The sequence below is a fragment of the Empidonax traillii genome, unplaced genomic scaffold (assembly GCF_003031625.1).
Source record: "Empidonax traillii isolate 1590-97213 ecotype Southwest subspecies unplaced genomic scaffold, ASM303162v1 scaffold74:size2480735, whole genome shotgun sequence".
Taxonomy (NCBI): Eukaryota; Metazoa; Chordata; class Aves; order Passeriformes; family Tyrannidae; genus Empidonax; species Empidonax traillii.
In genome coordinates this window covers 1,378,618-1,399,689 of record NW_020955267.1, presented here as the reverse complement: position 1 = coordinate 1,399,689, position 21,072 = coordinate 1,378,618, and the positions used below count along the sequence as shown (strand labels likewise).

The 21,072-nt window shown below is 42.2% G+C and overlaps 1 protein-coding gene across 3 annotated transcripts; it reads right to left on the bottom strand.

Moving 5' to 3' along the window:
• Window positions 1-543: 543 nt before the first annotated feature.
• Window positions 544-20,939, bottom strand: ZNF410 (zinc finger protein 410). 3 transcript variants are annotated; one of them, XM_027880732.1, is made up of 11 exons: window positions 20,651-20,939; window positions 20,099-20,237; window positions 16,287-16,491; window positions 8,653-8,788; window positions 7,714-7,947; window positions 7,249-7,440; window positions 6,280-6,439; window positions 5,794-5,975; window positions 2,973-3,062; window positions 1,735-1,860; window positions 544-1,174 (listed from the first exon to the last, which is right to left on the bottom strand). In XM_027880732.1, the coding sequence occupies exons 3-11, from the start codon at window positions 16,317-16,319 to the stop codon at window positions 990-992; spliced, it is 1,338 nt and encodes a 445-aa protein (XP_027736533.1). In that variant the 5' UTR covers window positions 16,320-16,491; window positions 20,099-20,237; window positions 20,651-20,939; the 3' UTR covers window positions 544-989. The 3 variants fall into 3 exon arrangements, with proteins under 3 accessions (XP_027736533.1, XP_027736532.1, XP_027736535.1); XM_027880731.1 differs by lacking the exons at window positions 20,099-20,237; window positions 20,651-20,939 and adding an exon at window positions 17,647-17,722; XM_027880734.1 differs by lacking the exons at window positions 20,099-20,237; window positions 20,651-20,939 and adding an exon at window positions 17,336-17,397.
• Window positions 20,940-21,072: the final 133 nt, after the last annotated feature.

Genomic DNA, 21,072 nt, shown 5'->3' with positions numbered 1-21,072 from the left:
TTGTAATCCTAAAAGAGATTTGTCATCTCTTAATATGTCTCAAAAATGGTATGGAAACAAAGAGTTTCAAATATGGCTCCGAATTTTTGCATTTTATGAAAATATTTCGTTATCTTTAGTTAAATTTACAGCCTGTTCATCCAGCCTATAAAAATACTGTAGAAAAGAAGACATTGCACTGGAGCATCTCCCATGAGCTCGTGAGATGACAGCCAAACTGCATCATACCTTGATTGACAGGTACCTGGTGGAGCTTCTGTAACAACCTTCAGGTTACAAGATCTTTATGAGCAGCAGCACTAGTTCATTTCCATTCAGCAAGGGACCAATATAAATTCCAAGTGCTCTCTTTGCATAGAAGCTATTACAGACACACAGTACCTTAGCAAAACTGCTTTTTCAGTAATGCCACTTCTGAAGAAAGTCTTTAAGTTAACAAAAAATTCAAAACACCACATAGTAGACTCTTTTAAAGAGCTTGATATACCAAAATTTTTGGAGGAAAAAGTGACTGGGAAAAGCAGTAAAAGAACACAGCATATGTAACCAAATGATATCACGTAGTACATTTATTTCAGATAGTAAGTCAGCTTCTGACAGTGAGATGTATTAGAATATAGTCTCTGAAGGTAAAGGATGGAAGGAAGGTCTGTTGCTCAAGATACTGAACGTTTGTACAGTGCCTAGCACAATGAGGTCCTGGTCCTTAACTGGGGCTCCTAGGTGCTCCAGCAAAACAAACACTTCAGGCTTTAGGAGATGGACTGCATGAGCACTTTTGAAATGGTATTCCACAACATGGGTTAAATGACACCTAAGCAGCAGACTTCACCTTTTAAGTTCTGCAAGAGTAACTTGGTCCAGCAGTTCTCCATCTCCAGTTTTATGATTCATCCTCCATCTACCCACCCACTCCGTCCACAGTTAAAACAACATTCACTCATCCACTGCAATATGGTGAGCCTCTAGGAGGAATGATCCACCCCACTTCAGTCACCACATATAAGAGGGCGGAAAAAGGAGCAGCTGGTCTCACCCTCCTCTACTCCAATAATAGACTCAGTGTCTGGCAGGTGCAGAGACTCAACACCAAGGCTGGGCTGAGAGTTCATGGACATGATACTCTTACTATGCACTGTCGATTCTTCCAGCAAACTGCTGCCCATCAGTGACTCTATTGTGAAAAAAAGGGCAAAACAAAATTCTCATGATGTAATGGTACTGCAACATAAGATACAATCCCTGCCCCGCTTCAAGTCAGACAGACTTCTTCCCTAGACATCTATTTTACCCATTCCTACTCTTTGAGCTTTCAGAGCTCTAATGGATGGAAAATACTAAGTTTATTTTTTTGAACTTTACTATGGAGGGATCTCATGCAGGATTGGCTTCCTCTTTTAATAATTCACTTTGCATAAAAACCCAGACTGCTTACAAGAATACATAACCAAGGGGAAAAAAATCCATGTAAAAAACCTCAGCTAGGTTCATGTTAATTTTAAAAACAATAAACATATCTGCTCCTTGACCACAATACAGAAATACACCTTTGTCTTCTGTCCTAGAAAAGGGGAGGGTGAGCAATCAATCCTCATGTCCAAGAGGAACAGACTTGTATTTCTTACTGGCCTGTGGTCTCATATTTTCAGGACAGACATCTTCTTTTCTCTTTGACCATCCACTAATATTTTTCCTGCACTTTCTACCCTGGGTGAGTGCGGCTCCCTTCCTCACCTGGCTGTTCTCGCTCCCTGCTGCCAGCTGCTCCAATTCGGGAGTGGTGTTTCCTCATATGCACATTTCTGCTACCACTCTGGGAAAATGTCTTCCCACAAATTTGGCACTGATGAGGCTTCACTCCTTGGAGTAGAAGGGGAAAAAAATATCCCAAGAATTACCAAATTGGAAGTAATGACTTCATCAACCAAGAAACTAATAGTACTGTTTTGAAGTGGCAGTTAAAACCATTGGTGCTAATTATCAGTAAAAAACAAATGAGAAATATTCCTGTCTTCTGGAGAGTAATAAGCTTCTAAAACAGAAGAATTTTAGATATCAGTATTGCCAGCTGTTGGAAACCTCAAGTCTGAAGTAACATAAAACCTTCAAGTCTGATTTATGAGAGAGAACAAGTTATTTGAAATCACTTACTCAGTGACATGGACATGGAAATATTTGGTGTCCTACCTAGAATAAAATGAACAAATGCAAGGAAGCAGAGGCAAGGAAGCTATCTCCTGCCATCACACAACGAATTGCAGCATCTGGTTTACATTATTGAGCAGAGACTTGATAATGACTTGTCACTGTGACAGGATTTCCATTTTACAGAGCAGTCTATCATTTTCACAGGACAACCAGTATGCTTCCAAAGCTGTCAGCTCAATGGCATGGAAGCCAAGGAGACAGGAAAGAAAAAGCATGGAAAACTCAATCCCAAAAGTTATTACCCCAATAAAATCTCCCCTTCCACAAACATACCGTATTGATCGTGTGCTGATGAAATTTAAGATAGCTGAATCAAAACAGAAGGCAGAAGCTTTGAAACACTTGCAAAACACATTTCCATATAATGCTTTGTGCAATTACATGTAGTAGGAAAAAAATATAGGAAATCCCTACCTCTGGCAGAAACCCACTCACTGGAGATTTCAGATTCAAATGGCTGTCATTAATATATAGAATCTCTCTTTTAAATAAGAAAATGGCAGCTATGGAACAGATATTCAACTTCATGACATTTTAGAAACAATTTTAAATATCATTTAAAAAACATAATTTGAATTTAGAACCAGAAACAACCTAAAAGATTAAACAGTATGGGCTACAGGCACCACTAAAGGGAAGTCATGAAGCACTATGACCGGAAGTTCCATAAAAATCAGGGTTTTTCTTAAGAGAAATCAAATCAAAGTCCTACAATAAAGATCTTTTCCCAGACAGATCACAGAATGTCAGATGAAGACTCTTACCTGAGTGGACAACCAAATGTTTCCGAAGGCTGGAGTATTCAGCAAAGGAGCGACCACATCCCTGTGCCTCACACAGAAAGGGTTTTTCCCCTACAAGGGAAAAGTAAGTTCTTAGATTTTGGGATTACAACTTAATCTGATTGCCGAAGTCCCTGAGAATAGCCTTGACATCTCCACTCCATTCTCCCTTTTGGCTTTATGTGTGTCAGAGTTCCATGGAAATTACATATATGCTTCCTAAGGCTTTTAAAGCATTGTCTTCACCAGCTTTCACTAGTATTATTTTTAAATATTCTTAGACCATAATTCACTGAAAGTGAAGAAAGGGACCACTGTTTTTAAGTAGATCTTCAAAGTATATAAATACCAATAGATTAATATAGAAGTACCTGAACTATGATACATCTTCTATATTGAGTTTTCAACAACCAGCTCTCCGCTTTACACGCTCCCAAGATCCTGTTCCCTTTCTGCCTCTCAGTGCCAAAAATCCCATAAACTGTGTTTTCCTTCATATCAGATTCTATACTTCATTTCAGATCAGGCTGAACTTGCCAAAATCCTGTGTCAGTTGTTTATATTTACATGTGGAGGAACTGTATTTCAAGGCACAATTTGTTCTCATAGGTTGAAATTTATTATTTTATATCACAGCTATTTTTGATTTGTCTAAATGATGGTAAATTGGAAGGTCACTACACTGGTGCAGCACAATATAATTAATCTGTTTTAAATGGTCTCTTAATAAAGCCTTAAATCATGCTAGAGATAATTTTTGCCTGCAACATCCAACTAAAGAACTCAGTATTCTGTGTTTAACACTACAATTTCAAGTCTTTAACTGGACCCCGTATAAGAGTAATAGCAAGACCACAAGAGATTAAGCGAGCTATTTTAACTATTTTATTGCCTAAAATATACACAGTTCTTTCAGAGTAAACTTGTTTTTAAAGATGCGTCGGCATGTTTCTACTGTGATTTTGCCTTTAGAAGTCCTCTCCCTACAGCTCATTTATTAGTATCTTATCTACAATAGCATTCGACAGCTCTGAGCAAAACACAGCATGTCCCAATTAGTGTTACGAAGCTGAAATATGTAGCAGAGTCTCAAACGCCAATCGTACTTTCTGGCTTGTTATAAATATTTAATATTTGGAAAGAAGGAAGAAAAACTACCATTGACTAAAGTAAGAGCACACAGTTCCATCTGTAAGAAACCCTATATCTATTTACACCTGCAGTTTTATAACACATTTTGTGTGATCAAACTCTTAATTGCACATTATCGATTTGCAGTTTAGAAAGTTATTATTTATTCCTCCAGAAGATACTACTCTGTTGGTTGCAGAATGCTCCGGGAGGACTGTGCCTGTGTCAGCTGGGCCTATTAGCTTTATCCTGCACCTTGGCTGGGAGCTTAAAGTGCAAAAGAAAACTGCAAAAACTACGGCTGCTGTTACTACACATTCAAAATTTTATTATTGGTATATATAATTTTTAACTACATCCCAACATCTGCCCCCAAACCATGTGTTCTAGCTAGACTGCACACTCTTTAAAATAGCAACCTTTTTCCATGTGTGTCTACAAACCACATACCATACGGCTGTGTTTAAGTAAGGCAGAAGGCATAAACAGCTGCTGGCAGCCCACATAATCTGTGATTTCATTTTACTAGAGAGGCCTTGTGCTCTCACAGTTGCCAAGGTTATTTTGAAATGTTAACCAACAGTAATCCAATGCTACCTTCCTAGGCCATCAGGGAATCTCTAACAATATTCCAAGAAGCTTGAACTGGGCCATAACTGTTTGACTGTTGTGATAACCTTGAGGGTTAAAAAAACTAAACAAACAAAATCACCAGAATATTTGCTATGAACTGTGCTAACTATTAAATTGCTGGTCATTTCCCAAATGCCACTTGTGTGGCTCTCTCAAGCAACTTTCTAGGACAAATGCACTTAAAGCACTTCATGCCGTTCTCAAGACTTGGGCTGCTACACCAACTTCTAAAAATACTGGCAAGGCAGGATCAAATTCTGCAGAGGAGACTGCATAAACAAACCATGTATAAAATACAGCATATGAAATAAAGGGTCTCATTTTATTTACTATAAAAAGCTAAGCATGAATTGAAAGTACACAGGCTCCAGCATATGGGAACATCCCAAATTAGAATTAGCACACACAGAGCGGTTTGCACACCAAAATGCTGTCTTCTAATTAATGCCTTTTTCTATTTTCCTTTGCTACTGTATTTTTGCTACTCATTTAGCTGTATTCCTCATTTCCCTACATGTCCCAAATGTCATTCTATAAGCAGCATAGGAGTCAGGCAGATGTCAGTACAGCTACAACTGTGTCCACAAGGATTCTATAGTGGAGAAATATCTAAGATATTGAGCCTTTCAGGAATTTCAATTAGCTTCTTCATAAAACATAATTACAGAAGTCACGTTCACTAACTATTCCCTTTGTAATAGTATAGTTTCCCCCATAAGAACACACACCCCTCCCTCCATCACACGACTGGAGGAGGGGAAGGGAATCTTCAGAACATGGGTTTGAGCAGAGTACAGCACCACCATACAGTATTTGAAAGGTGAAACCTGTGCGAAACTACACAGGATAGTAAAAGAGGTAAGTAGTTGATTTATCTGACCTATAGATCAATGTGAATTGTCAGAAAAGGGACATTAATGGAGAGGAAAGGTACACAATATAATACTCTCAAAAGTTTGAGGACAAAGGAGGAGGTGGTTTATTCCTCAGGAAAGACCCCACCTCTGCAGATCACAAATAGGTGAGATCTAAAACACACCAGTGTGAATTCGTAGGTGGTTCTTCAGATTTCCAGCTGTTGTGAACTGTTTGCCACAGCCCAGCTCTGTGCACACAAAGGGTTTTTCACCATTGTGAGTTCTCATGTGCACCTTCAGCCTCTGCAAGACATAGAAACTTTTCCCACAACCTTCTGCTGGGCAGGTGAAGGAGCGGTCATTCCTGGAAAGCAACAAAATAGCTGTTTCATTACTTACAATACTACAATGTATTTTTTTATAAACACTTTTTTTATTAAACATGAGCACCTGTTAAAAATACAAATATTCTAAACTGAACTCTAACAAGGACCTGCAAAGTAATCGGAATCTGGTCAAAGTACTTCAACATAAAGCAACCAAAGGCCTAGTATTTATAAGAGTAATACCAGGTTATCACAGCTTTTTGATGTCAAAACCTAACGTTATCTCAAATACAGAGCACAGTTTTTCAAAGTCATAACAACACACAGCTTTATTGTGCTCACCGGTGTGTTTTCAGATGATACTTGAAGTGAGCTGGCCACACAAATGTCCGATCGCAGCCCTCAACTGTGCACTTCAGCTTCCTCTCCACGCGAGATAAGTGAGGAATGGGGCCAGAGTCTTTCGGCTGCCCATCTCCTGAGCAAAGATGAACATTTTCACCTGGAAAAAAAAAGACCACCAAAATCTAAAAACCTTACAGATTACTATAATGCGTCAAATTTAATAGAAAAAACAGCATCATATATGATCCAGGATTGTAAAGCAGGTGAGTGTCTGGCTGCTAACTGTTTAGCATCTCCTACATGCTGCTGCATAGCCCACAGCAAGGATCAAACACAGATTTGCAAACCTTACCAGGCCCATAAACTATTCCCAACAGGCCATCTAGATCAGACCAGCTGCTATCAAATCAGGCTTATCACAAAAAGAAAAGAAAGCTAATGCACAAGAAATTGTAAAAATGGTCTCTGTCAACCAATTTAAAAACACCTTAGCTAAAAAAAGAGAGATTGCATTTGTTTGCAATTATTTATTAAAATAATTAAGACCCAAAGCATATGACTAAATCTAATTATGTGTTCTCCAGAAAACTGATCTCCAAACTCAGTGGAGCTAAAAAGAAAGTATCATTTACGGTATGTGTTAAAAACAGGCCTTTGAAAGTGAAAACAAAAGTTGAAAAACAAGCAGCTGCAGTGAGAAAGACGATATTATTTACATGTACCAGAGAACAGGTAGACTAAAGCGGAATAGCTGGCTCTACTTAAGTTCATTCCCTGAGAAAAAACCTAAGAATCTATTTATATTGAAGAAAAAAACCACAGTTGTCCTGTATAATTCTGTCACTGATGAATTGAAGATGTCAGAACTGATTGAAACCAGGAAACAACTAGAAGAAGAAACAACCTGAAACTAGTGACCTTGTACGGAACATTCAACTTTTGAGACACAATCTGGGGATTTCCTACCATTATTGCTTGCTTTGGCATTCTTTGCAAGCTGTGCCCGAGTGGCAGCGATTAAACTGTCATGGGCCAATTCTTGCACCCGAAGGAACCATGGGGTACTGCTGTCTGTGCTATCATGAGAGAGAAAGTCATTCCCAGAATCTTCTGCTTCATCTTGAACAAACACCAAGTGCTCTGCAGGAGATCCCAGCCCTAGAAAAGAAGACAACTTTGTGAAACAGACAATGTAACAGGGAAATTTCTTTTGCTTCTCAGAGGCTGGTGTTCATGGCATAGCTGCACTGAAAAAGTCTCCACTGACCTCTACATTGTAGAAAGCTGATGGTGACTAAATGCTCCTAAAATATCCAATAATGTCTAGCAAATTTCATGAGCTTTCCTCTTCATAAGCAGCAGGAACAGAGCTTTATCTCCCGCATTCTGCTGAGACATATCCAGCCAGATGACAAACAGAAGAAGAATTACCTGCTCTTGTTAAGTTGAGAAGAATAAATGAAGTGCTGTCACTGGGCTGGAGGTCTTGCAATAAACTAGAAGTCTCTGGAGTTGACAAAAGTTCAGATGGTTTCTGTACATTCTGTGCCCTTGTCTCCTCTCCGTCAGGGCCCACATTTACCTGGAGACTTCTCAAGACAGCAGATGAAGAAACATCTTTGGAAGGATTAGCATGACTTGGAGAAGTGAGATCTCTTTCATCATCTAGTGAGGAAAGTGAAACCAGGGTAAATAAAAGTATAAACACATTATGACTACGTGAGGATAGAATACCATTTTTTGTGGAAGCTTTTGTTACAAAGAGACAGAGTTTTCACCTGGAAGGCTTTCTGCCTAAAAGGTAACTCTCTCAAAGGCAGTTTCAATGCCTTCTCACCCCCACACACCAAGGGAAGTGCTCAGCCTCTCTCTCTGATAAGTGAGAGGAGAGAGAGAACACTTACAGAAATGCTAACAGGGCGGTTGCGGCCTGGGGGGGGCAGGGGGGAGGAGGGGAACTAGTGATGATAAAGCCCAGAAGCAAAGAGGAGGTTTGCCTTTCCCCTGAGGCTCAGTGCTGACTTGCAGCACTGATAAGTTTGTAAGTTTTAATGTCCTTGCCTCCAAAATAAACCTTTTTGAATCCTTTCCAATGCCCTGGCATTTTTGGGGAAGATACTTGCATATATTTTACTTTGCAGACTAAAAGATATTTAAGAAGTTATTTTTCTAGAAAAAAATAGAACTTGAGAGAGAATGGAGGAGCAAGTAAGCTTCTAACTAGTCAGACCGAGAAGTTTCAGTCACCCTTCTGAACTTGTTCCTCCATCCCTGGAATGTCTTATCAGCAAGAAGCAGTGGGCCAGAGTGGTGCAGTAAACACAGCTGTATGAAGGGCAGGGTCACAAAGATCTGCCACATAGATTTTACCTGGCAACATCAGTCTGTTGCATTCTGAGGTCTCAGTAACAGGAAGGAGGGAAAGACAGGTGATGTCTTTTGGTTCTGATTCCACCAGCCCCTGCCCCAGTGGAATAGAAGTATTCTGAACAAACTGAACCAGCAGCTGAAAAAAGATACTGAAGATTAGGTCAAGAGAAGCACAAATCATTTAAAAAGGTACTAAACCCAGTCAGTCCAGTAGTCCCAACTATCTTGTAGGAGACACTGAACAAATATAATCCCACGAATACACACGGAAGTAAATGAAAGCTTTTCAATTTACATTAATGACAAAGAAGGAATTGTTTGTATTTGTCATCTTTGAAATAACTAAAAAATTCTCATCTCTTTAACATACAATAAGCAGACTAACCTGAAGGTTAGTCAGTCTTATGTTCCTTTTAAATTATATTTTAACACTTGATACTTTACTATGCTCTAACCCTTCAAGTAAATGTTTCCCATGCCAGGTATTTTTGAAATCATTGTCTTTAAATACTTAAATGAAAAAGTTGGCCTTTTTTAAATTAAAAAAAGGAATCAAAAGACTAGTTACAAAGATATCTAGCTTATGGCTATTCAAAATAGGCACATAATGATCAGAGAAACAAGGCTGGGATGAAAGGGGGTGAACACAGAGAGTCTTATCCATCCAAATCAGATGGATAAATCAGATCTCTAAAACCATCAAAGATGGACAAACAACCTGCCCACTAAGGGGATTAACAGAAGAAATCCTCTCCAGAATACTACACAAAATAAGGGAAACTATTGCATAAAGATTTATAGGACTTAAACCAAGATGCATTCCCTGGGAAGGACTTTGGGACTGGACAAAAGATTTAGGGGAATGTACAGGACTTACTAGATGTTGTTTAAGGGAAAGGCCAAGACCAGGAAAAGGAAGGAATCAAGACTGATCAAGGCAAAACAAACACAGGAAAGTGGAGAATGCATATAAGCAGGAAGTTGGCCAATTCAGTTGTCTGGTGTGGCCTAATCATCACACTCCATTCTGTCTTCTTTAGACTCCTAAATACTTCCAGTGTGATCCCACTCTCGAGTGGGTCTCTGGCGATACACGCTAGTCTATAGAGACTAGTCTCTCATATGCTAATGAACTCCAAGCCAGACAAGTTGCAAGCAGAAGCAGCATGGGGATATATCCCAAAGAAATCTGTGAAGGTTTTCTCTAGGCAGCAACCCTTGAACACAGATTCAGGCATTTTGTGCTGCCTGTGTTTATGTGGATTAAGCTATGAGCACTCTGCCAGTGTTCATCTGTTTGGTGCCACATTGTTTGGAGTCGCATCTGTACTCTGCGCTTATTTCCTCTCATGAAAACACTAGAAACCTTGATGCTTCCTCAAACAGCTTTACCTCAAAGAGTTACTGTCAGAACCCTGAAGCCTTAACAGTTCTGACTGGTCTCATCTGGGACCCTCACACCCTCTCTCCAAGGGCTCCTTTTAAGCTCACCCGGACTACTCATTCCGTTCCTGAGCTGTGTTTTAGGCTTACCTGTCTCAAACCTTGTCTCCTGGATAAACCTCAGATTTTTTCTGCATCTATGTCTCCAGCCCCATCTCCTGCTGCTCCTGACTGGACTTTGGATAGACTCTGGACGGGGTTCATCACTTTCCCTCATCCAGGGCTGTGGATTCCAGCATTTGCCTGCCATGCTCAGGTGCTGCAGTATTGCAGCACTTGGTCATTGAGGGCACTGCCTGGGCTGGGATTACCCTTGGCTCCCTGCTTACCCTCCCTTAGGAGCAGCCTGTCATCACTGATGATTATGAAGGTACAAATTAAGTCCTGAAGTCATTCAGATGGCAATATGCTATTTGAACTATGACACAAGCCAAGCTGCATTTTGAAAAGTTAGAATTTTTTCATCTTATATCTAAGATTATCCACAGGACCCAGTATGAAGAGAGAACTATTTTTATGTTGTCAAAAAAATACATAGGCAATAAGAGACAGTCCCTCCCCCATGCATTCTAATTTAGGATTAAAAAAATAGCAGAAAGGGGGTAAAAAGAGAGGAGAGTTAGGAATAATGAGCAACCAGAATAAAGAAGCAGGGGATTAAAAACTGTGAGCAGTGAGATAGTTTTAAATTACTGGATTGTCTTTCATTTCAAAGCTGTTGATGAGCCCTACTGCTGCTTACTTTTACTTTCATACAAAAAGACCTAGATGAAATTTGCCTCCTTCAGAAGGAAAGCTTTGCTTTAAAACTTCCACTTCAACACAGCAACATTAAGCCACTAGGAAAAAGCAAAATGCAGCAGCCACAAACAGATTCTCAGAAGAGAGATCCTTTTAATTTGCTTTGTAAAGTAATAACAAACTAGTAATAAAAGGGGGCAAAAGAAGCAGAAGGAAACAAAAGGACGTGAATCATTCTTGTTATTAAAATTGGGAATAAAAAACCTTCACATAAAGTAAAGCAAACCAATCACCAACTCTACATCATATAATTCAGAGAAAATAGAAGTTTTCATGCTACAGTTCTATCTGGACAGATTTTTCATAAACCTTCCTGTTCAAAATCATTAAATACCTTTGTGGACAACTACAGCAACTGGAATATGGGAAATAACTCATTACAAACATTGTGTCATACTTTTTAAAGTTTCTTTTAATATGGTTTTACAGCTGAAAGGAAATTATAAGGGTATCTGGTAATTGGCTATTCAGCATAGAAATCTAGGAATAGGAGAGGTGATAAATTAAAAGCACAAATACACAAGCTCTAATGAACTGCAGATAAGAGAGAGTAACAAAATCCAGAACTCCTGGGACATTGATGGATGGGGCCATTACAGGAACAACTTGAGTGTGACCTTGAAAAAAATTCAACCAGAAACTTTGTGAAGAATAGGAACAATATTATCATGGGTTACCAGAACACATCTCATAGGCCAAGAGCAAACTTCTTATGGGATACGGGGGAAATTCTGGGACTGGGTAAAACTTAAGATATCGTGAGTCAAGACTCTGGAAATTTGAGAAACTTATGGATGTTTTGGGGAAGGACTAAAGGGAGGGATCAAGGTAGGTAGGAGAGAAACAACAATTGGAAACAGAAGGGGATGGGAGATAATATGGGTCAACTACATGCTAGCAGGCTACAGGCTGCTGCTCTGTCTCATCATTGTGGTCTAGCCCATCTTCTCAAATGATTTTTGCTCCTAAATAGTTTCTGACTACATTCATCTGGTTAACTTCACTTTGGACTAGCCTGCAAATAGAGGAAACCACAACCTGGAAACCTAAGATCCTAGACAGAGGCTGAATTAAAAAGCTCAAGGCCTGGAGATGGATACCAGAAGGACTCAAGTTTTGGCAAAGACTGGACAGATGAATGACCAGGAACATGCATGTCAGCCAAGTGAGGATATATATGTGATATGCTAGCAAATCTCAAGCCTGGTTACCTGATAAGTAGGGACAGGATCAGGCCATTTGTAGTCTTTTTTTTCTACGCAAATGCCACTTGTGTTTGAGAGTGCCACTAAAAGCACTATCCTGCCATACAGCCACAGATGTCTATGTGGGCACATTTTTGCAGTTCAGGCTCAGCTCCACTGGGAACAGCCCAGTGGTCTCATGTCTGAAGGACCAGGAGGGGAGGAATCTCGTGGATGCTACAGTTTGGCAGATCTCATCACCACATAATATGTGCCATCACAGGTCCCAGATGGGCTGTAAGTATTCTCAAGATGGTGACTGTAAAATCCCTACATATGGAGGAGACTGATCCTTCTGGAAATATGGTCAAAATGGTAGAATCTGTAACCAAGCAGGCAGGTCATCTTGGGGCACCAGGGGAACTCAATGTACAGAATGCTAACGGAACACAAAAGGAGGTGGCTTTGCTCTATAGCTAAGAGATCCTTTCAAATTTGAAATAAATTTTAATATAGAAAAGGACATCCTTGACTTGTAGATTCAAACTTTATGAGCCAGACATGAATCACACAGGGTGAATCTCTAAGCCTTGGAGGGACAAAACAGGCAAAATTCAGCTGCATCTTGCTATAAAGAATTTTATTTTGGTTCTGCCATATCACCATCTTGAATATACCCTCCTTTAACTACTTCTTCTGAAATACCACATAACACTGAAAATTCTGTAAGTAGTGTGGACACTTATTAAAAATGTAAAATATTTCTTGGCTCTTGTCACTAAACAAATAATTGTCATCCCTGCTGGTCAACAAGAGATAGCTGTACGGGATAATTCCAGGATCTATCACTGCAAGCAGTGCAGAATGCTCCTGTTACCAGGAAACTTATTATCTGTCCCTGACCTGAGAGGAGAAAAAAAAAAACCACAACAAACTAAAAAACAACAAAGAAAAATCTGTTGAAAAAAATGAGAACCCTCACTAGAGATCCTTAAAAAAACAAACAAAAAACCCACTACAGAAACAAATGATAACGTGCCCATCTGGAATGGATCAGGTTAAGTTTGTGTCACGTAACAGACAATTCAAAAGCCATGAAGTGTCAGGCAGCTGCTTTGGTTGAAGTAGGAGTGGCTGGGAGGGATAGGGGAAGAAGGTTCTCCAATACTATTGTTCAGATCTATCCTCCCACTGGACATCTGGAGAGCTAGAGTAGATTTCCAGAGCAGTAGAGACCATTAATCAATACCATTTCTGTTCTAAATTTAACAAGTGAACCACTACAAAATAAAGAGGTCAAAAGAAAATTTAGTAGAGAGAGAGAGAGGAGGAAGGAGGGGTCGGAGCTGAAGGGTGTGGAGGGCAGGAGGCTTGTTAGCTAGAAACTGGGATGTCCTCCTCCCATATAGCCTCTGGGGAACTAATTAATTCACAAGAGTCTCTCCTTGTGAGGCAGAAGAGGAGAAAGGATCTCTAATACCTCTCTTCACCCCCTTTTCAATAGCTGGTTCAATTTACAGAACAGAGTTGTCGTTTACTTGACTGTGCTAAGAGCTACCCCGGCAGCAGAAAGCACTTGCAATGGACCAGTGCGGTGGAGGTGGCTGGAAATACTTGCAATTGTAACAAATCACCCTGAAGGTTTAAAGCTTGCAAAATACAGATCTTATCAGATCCCTGAGGAATACTTGCAATACAGCTGTGGGGGCAGGGAAACCAGAGGAAAAAGCAGATCCACCTCCTCATACAAACTGTCTCCAAGCAACTTTAAAACTTTCTATGAAAGGAGGATTTACCTCTACTCAGGCATTAAATATCTAACGGCACCTTGATGGCTTCTTTAGGGATAAAACCAGCAGCAAAGAAGTCGGTGCAATCCAGACGGAGTGCTTTGATTGATAATATCTAGGCGTCACACACATACAGCTAGCTCTTAATTAATACCTTTCTCACAAGGTAGGGTATATGAAAGAATATCTGTGGCTATGAGAACTGTGGTGCCATGGCTCACCAGAGGATATAAAATCAGGACTGACTTTCAGAGATACTGGAACTGCTATCTGGGAAAGGTGTAAAATGGATATCTACAAGTTCTACATTAAAGGAGTACAAAATAGTACTAACTTAACTCTCAACTTTCATAATTAGAATCAGAAAAAGAGGGTGTGTATACATGGAAATGGATCAAAATTTGTAGTATAAAATAGCCTTGATCAAGACTGAGAAGTATGGTTTAGAAGACAGAATATACAGAAAGGATGTCCTCTGCAACAACCACTGTAGATTTCATGTATCAGGACTGTTCTACTGGAGAATGGCCAACTCCTGTTATTGGCTTGCTGGGAAGGAAATGCAATTCTGCTCTGGGGAAATAGGACTATTATGTAAACAAGCCTAGTTAACAAATACCATACTCAAGTCGAGAAAAGACAAAGCCCAGTTACAGCTGCTTTTTGAGGAACCCACTCGAAGATGGAAGTAATAAAATTCCCCCCATCTTATCATTCAGAACTGGTGGAAAAATGATAGAAACTATGAGATATAAACGACAAAGCAAGAGAGAGAGGAACTCCTTGCAGCTCATGCCGAGACTACTCATGGCTACGAATTTGCAGCTACTTTTCCTGAATGGTGTGATGGAACGGCTTTGGCTGCTCCATTAACAAATAAATGCCTTACCACATCACCTGGGCTGTAACAAATTACCAGTCTGTAATCATCATTCTTTTCAGAATACCATTTTAAGGTGCATGCTGTATTGCTTATTGAAAAGGGATAGAAACAAAACTCAACAAAGCAATTCAGACTTGCGAGGTTGTATCATGTCCTCTGCTGTCTGCAGAGGTAAAGCTGAGAAGCAGAACAACAAGGACACCAGGTGTTACAATCCTCTGCACCTTTTAAGTGGGGGAAAGCACAGGAAGCTGACTAATGGCCATTCAACCTGAAAGATAAAGGCGAGAAACAGCAGAGGCAGCAGGTGATTGTGTTGAATGTAACAAAGTGCAGACACTTGTATCTAGAACATCAAAGGTAAGAGTAACAAACCCAGAACGCCTCAGAAACTGATCAATGGGCTACTGCTGAAGGGAAAACTTGAAAAGGTTCAACCAGAAATATTAAGTGGTAAGAAAACATAATTGTCTTTGGTAATTAGAATGGGTCTCATAGGAAAGACCAAACTTACTATCCAATATAATAGGGACTGCAGGATGAGTTAAGCTTATTATGCAACGTTTATGGGGAGGATCAAAGGATGAATGAAGGTGAGTAACTGAAGAAGCAGTGGCAGAGGGGAGAGAAAATACTAGTTGCTGGTCAGAATACTGCTGTGCCTGATCACTGCAGTCCCTTCTATCTATTTACTGAACCTATTCCTAAATATTCTACCCACAAGTGAGTCCACTGCTAGTGAACTTCTGGTTGACTTAACGTCAGTAGGCTACCATAGTCCAGAAAAAAAACAAAAGGATTCCAGCCAGAAGCTCGCTAAAACTTTGTGCCCTGGCCCTGGGCACAAAGACTTTAGGCCTGGCAGACACCAGGTGAATGTGAGCATGCAGGAGTAGAGTGATGACAGGGTATAGCTATCGTCCATTAAAAAGCTATTGTTCGTGCTTAATGTTTATCTTTTAGAAGTACTTTATCTGTGTATGTGAGGATGTGTTTGTGGCCAGCTGTGCATGCACACAGGTACATCACTGTAATTTATGCTCAGCTGTGCCACTGGCTGGACCTGGGAACGGTCCAGCAGCCTCACACCAAGCAACCAGGATCCCCTGGGTGCTGCTGCCTACCACTTCTGCTAACTGCTTCATGGAAACACAGGTACTTTAAACACCAAAACTGGCTGATACTAATAGAATAATTCAGACTCCCCAAAACCAAATAAAGTCAGTTTGTTTTAAAGGGAAAGAAGTAGTCAATACGGTAATTTATTTTATTCTTGTAACAGAAAGAACACCGTAAGAGTGGAAAAAAAAATGTAACCCGAGAACAGGCAAGAGTATTGGCTGATACTTGAAATACCTGCAATATTCTTTAATCTTTTACCATTCAAATGAAAACATGGAAGGATTAGGAGATGTCACTGAAAACACTTAAAAAACTAATATGTAACCAGCAAACTGAGCAAACTCATTGAACTTTTTCTAAGTGTTGCCCACAAATGTTCCTGGAAACCAAACCCAGTTCATAATTGCTCACCTCAGGTTTGGATTCTAACTCATCCGATAACATTGATTCAAGTGTCTGATTCCTGCAGCTGTCCTCAGCAAGGCACAATTTATTTATTTTTTTCTTTTAGTTCAGAGAGAACAACACTCCCTGCTTATTTTCATATTTTCCTAAGTGTAAACCAGTGTGGTGGTCCTTCTCTGAGAAGCTGTGTTGCACAAATATTCAGTTTAACCTAAAACAACAGAAAAGGAAATATAAAGAAAGAGGAACCGAAAAGCAAGAGCAAAGCAAAAAGAAGTGAACATATGTTGCAAGGAACTGTAAAATATACTGTGAGGTACTGGGAAAACTCATTTATCAAGGCTTCTGGATTTCTGTTTTCATGGAGTCAACAAAATAACATCCTAAATTACTGTGAAAGTAAGTTTTAAAGGCTATTTACCACACTGTCTTTGCAATTGTTCATTTTCAATGGAAAATTGCATTGTTTGTTCTGGAAACTTGTGGGATCAACTGCAAATCACATAAATCGTGCAAGAGACAGGGAGGTTGAAGTCTCAGCCTTCAAAACAGAGGAATTATCCAAATTGTTGATGAATGGGAACCACCTACAATCAACCTGTCACCAGGAAACCTCATCTTTTCCCATCTTTGGAGACCTCACATTTCTGATTCTGTGAAATATCCTGGTGAGCCCACATAAAGAGAAGCTATTTCATAAATACCTATACGATGATGCTTCTTTGGGCTAAAACGGGAAAATGAGAACAAGCTGTATCTATTTCTGCCTACCGGGAAAGCATCGGACACCGGCGGTGGGAGAAGAAAGTGAATTACGTACAGTTCTTTTCCCCTTCTATCGCTATTACCAATCCATTGACTATGTTAAAAAAGACAACCTAAAAGCCCTCCTCTAGCACTCACGACACCAAGCAGTGCGGCACGGGGGCTTCACCTGCCGCGAGGGAGCAAGACAGTACACACAGCGAGCGCAGGACACCTCAGCCCGCCACACGCAGCGAGCCGGGCCCCGGCGATCCTCCCGCGCCCCCCCCGCTGCCCCTCGCAGCCCGCACCCGGCACGGCGGGCGCCAAGCGAGCCCCGGGGACGAGAGCCAGCGCTGTCAGGTGCGGCCGGGAGGGCACGGGGGAAGCGCGGCGGACCCCGGAGAGCAGCGCGGACAGGGCGGAGCGCCGCGGCCCGGTGGGGCAGGTGCCGCCCGCCTGCCCCGCGGGGATCCGGCCGCCGCGGTGAGGGGCGGCCCCGAAGGTGGGGAGGGGACAGCCGGGCCACCCCCCTCACTCCGCGGCACGCTGGGCTCCCGCAGCCCAGGGAGGGCGGCGAGCCCCGGCGGGAGCGGCCGGGCCGCCTCCCCGCCCGCCTTACCGGCATCTCCGCCGCCCGGACGTGACGGGCCGCGCCCGGAAGTGCAGCGCGCCGCCCGGGGGGCCGGGCCGTCAGCTCCGCCCGGCCTTGCGCCGCTTCCGCCCGCAGCCTGCCCCGCACCGCCCCGCGCCGCCCGCATCCACACGGATAGAGGGAACGGGCTTTCCCCGGTGCTGCTGCGATCATTACCAGGGATGCCTCGGAGTTTTTGATTTTTTTTAGCTTTTGTAGATTTTAGACGTAGTGGTGTAGTAAGTGTAGATTTTAATGTATTACCCTTAGCATAATAGTTACACGTACCCGACCCTATTACCCCATTTCATATCCGTCCTTCTAAATTCCGTCAGCGTGTTTAGTCTTCTTTTCAAGGCAGAATTGCAGAAAAACACCCTAGGCCTGTACCAGGAGATACCACACAGACACAGCGACCTTCAAGCCCAGAACTTTGGAGGAGCTCCAAGGACTGTACATGCTGTGAAGAAGATGAAGATGAGGAAGAAGGGATCCCAAAGACCCCAGACCCAATTCCCGAAGGGGTGTGTCAGGGGGCAGAACTGGGCAGAAACCGGGGTGGACAAATCTGGGATTGCATGGACTTTATTATAAAATCATAGAACTGCTGTCTGGGTGTGTGCATGTCGTGTATTCCCTGGGCCTGTAGGCTGATTACAGGACCTACTCTCTTTTTCTTATACACTTAATTGGCCTGGAGTCTTTTTTTTCTCTGTGTTGTCCTAAGGCAACACTAGGGCTGCAGGCTTCAGCTGCAGCCTGATTCCTCTTCAAATACCCTTTTTTGTATGGAGAGTTATTGTACAGGTGAAGATCATGCAGGAAGCTTATGGTCAACCTTCAGCTCCTCTTTTCTTCCACATAAATCAAGATGGAAGACACACTAGTCCAGTTATAGCACATGTGGAAACACAGGTTTCCTACTAGTACTTGGTTTCTGTTTCTGCTTTGCTCTGATTTTGCTTCTGCTGTGTCCGTTCTTGTAGTTGGTGATGGAAAACTTCAAAGTTCACAGCAGCTCACTAATGATACATACTGAGTTAGTAATTCCAGAAACATAAATGTCTTTGAAATGTACCTAAAAACCAAGAAGGGACTGACTAATTTAAAACATTTTCACTTTGGTTTTAGCTCATTAGCCTTATTTTGGTATCTGTAAGTAAGCAGGACAAAGCACCTGAAGACGTTGGCAGCCTCTGGTCTTGACGTTATCTCCTGAACCAGTGACCTTCAGGTCCAGTAAACTTTAACTTTGCTATGGCTAGCCCATAGCTTTGGAGCCCCATGTGATTCCTAGCTCCCGTGGCAGACAAGCTGCTCATGGCACAGTGCTGGTGCTGCTAAGCACTGAGAATCTGGTGATAGTGAAGAATCCCAACAGGGGCTGTTTAGGCTGGCAAAACGTGGTTTCCCGAGGCTCCCTAGGAGAAGAGCCCCTTCTGATCCATGATGGACTCTGCAAAAACCTGCAGCCACTTCCTGGTAAATGACTGTAATCTCCTGCCTGTGAACTGCTTAGGAATGGTTTCCTCTCCCCAGCCCCTCCAGGATGTGCAGTATGGCTGCACTTTCTTTCAGAAAATTTGAAAATTTCGATTTGTTGCTTAAAATTCATACATATAGTGCGGGTAGCTTGGTGAGCAGCTGCAGTGTGAGCTGCAGTGTGAGCTCTGGGGGGCTGGAGCCTGAGCCATGAACTGCTGACCCTTTGTACAACAAAGTGCCCAGGGACCTGCAGCCCAGCCAGGTGACCAGACACTCAGAGACACAGCAGGATCTGAGGGTCCCCAGCCTTTCCCTTTGTTCAGGGTTCCAGCTTGAGCTGTTATTTTGTTATTTGGTTATTGCACCAAGATTATATTATTTTAAAGATCTGGATGTCTGAGACTCTGCTATGGGAAACCTGGTCTGAATGTGGCAGGGGGGAGGGGACAGTCAGGCCCGCACCCTTGGACTCACTGGAGATGCCTGCTGTGAAGGCCTTTCGGTCCCAGCTCAGGTGGTGCATCTGTTACTGCCAGAGTGGCTCCTGGATGTTGTCCAGGAAAGTTTCCTTAACATCTATTATCACAGGCACGATCCCAGCATGCCACATTTGCTCATCCAATACAATTCAACAAAGGTAACCAGAAATGCAGAACTACTAAATTCATAAACCAATTTTTCTTGATGCCATTTTGGTAATTCCAGGGCACTGAATCGTAAAGCTTTATTCTGTTTTACATTAAGATCCTCAGTAATCTTGGAAGTCCTTTGACTCATCATCAGCTCAACAATGTGGAATTGTTGAGTAGATATTAAAATACGGAGACATGTAGGCGCATCAGTTCCTTTCATTTGCATCGTTCTAGGACAGATGAGTTTGGCTGCTTCAGAACTTGCTTCTTGACTGCCTGGGGAATTTTGGTGGAATCTGCAGAGGGAGTAGCGCAGCACTTACCTGAGTTGTTTGTGGTGGTTCAAATCACTCGTGCAGGTGCGTGAAGCAGCTGGTCCCTGATGGAAGAAGAACTGGCAGGCTGGGAATTTCCTACAGTCTCACTTTCTCATTAAAATCTGCCCCTCCCTGATTCTTCTCTCTAATCAAGGGCAAATGGAAGACTCAGGCACATTTTCCCCATGATCAAATTCAAGAAAAAATAAATGATACCTTTTTTTCCTCCTTGCTGTGAGACAGTGAAAATGGTTAGTCACGGAGTAAGGGGAGAAGTGGTGTTTTAGATTTGGTTATTGATGAATCTGGTTATAATGGGGTCCTACTCTGAATATAAAGAAAAGTCTAGGCTTTATTTCTCTTAGCACTCTGTTCTTTCGTGTGTACACTTCTATTCGCTCAGATATAATGTTGTTATATAAACTCATGTCCATTATTCCAAGATTATGAAACTTACACGTACAATTGCAATTACCATCACTTTCATGTTCAGTCTTTGCAGCATCAGCATCAGACTTTTAAATTCTCCCTAAAGTCTGTATGCGCAGGAAAAATCACCTTTCCACGCTTACAGCGGATGTTGGCACGGGTGCTACAAAGTGGCTGAGGTGTAAGAAGCTGCGCCCACCAAGATTTGGAGCATTCCCCCCTGTTTCTCCCCGGGCTCGCACCCCGCTCTGTCACATGTCGGACTCCGCCGCGCTCCGCCTTTCCTGCGTAGTCAGCGCGTTTCCCGCGGCGGCAGCAGGAATACTGCTGAGGTAATTTCGCTGCCTGAAAAGCGTACGTGAGGTCCCATGCGGGCCTCCGCGCCGCGGCCACCACACACCCTTCCCAAGTTTTCCTAAACACCAGGCGCGAGGGGTAGGGGGGCCCGTCGGGGGCCGTCCCGCGCCTGCCCCCCCGCAGCGCCTGGGAGCCCGCAGGGAATCCGGTCCCGCCGCCTCGCCCCGGGCCGGAGGCTCCGCCGCACTGCGTTG

Coding starts and splice junctions, on each gene's coding strand:
- ZNF410 (XM_027880732.1), bottom strand. CDS start 16,319: ATGTTATCGGATGAGTTAGAATCCAAACCTGAG. Junction 5,976..6,279: donor TATCATCTGAAAACACACCG/GTGAGCACAATA, acceptor GTTGCTTTCCAG/GAATGACCGCTCCTTCACCT. Junction 1,861..2,972: donor ACATTTGGTTGTCCACTCAG/GTAAGAGTCTTC, acceptor TTCTACTCCAAG/GAGTGAAGCCTCATCAGTGC.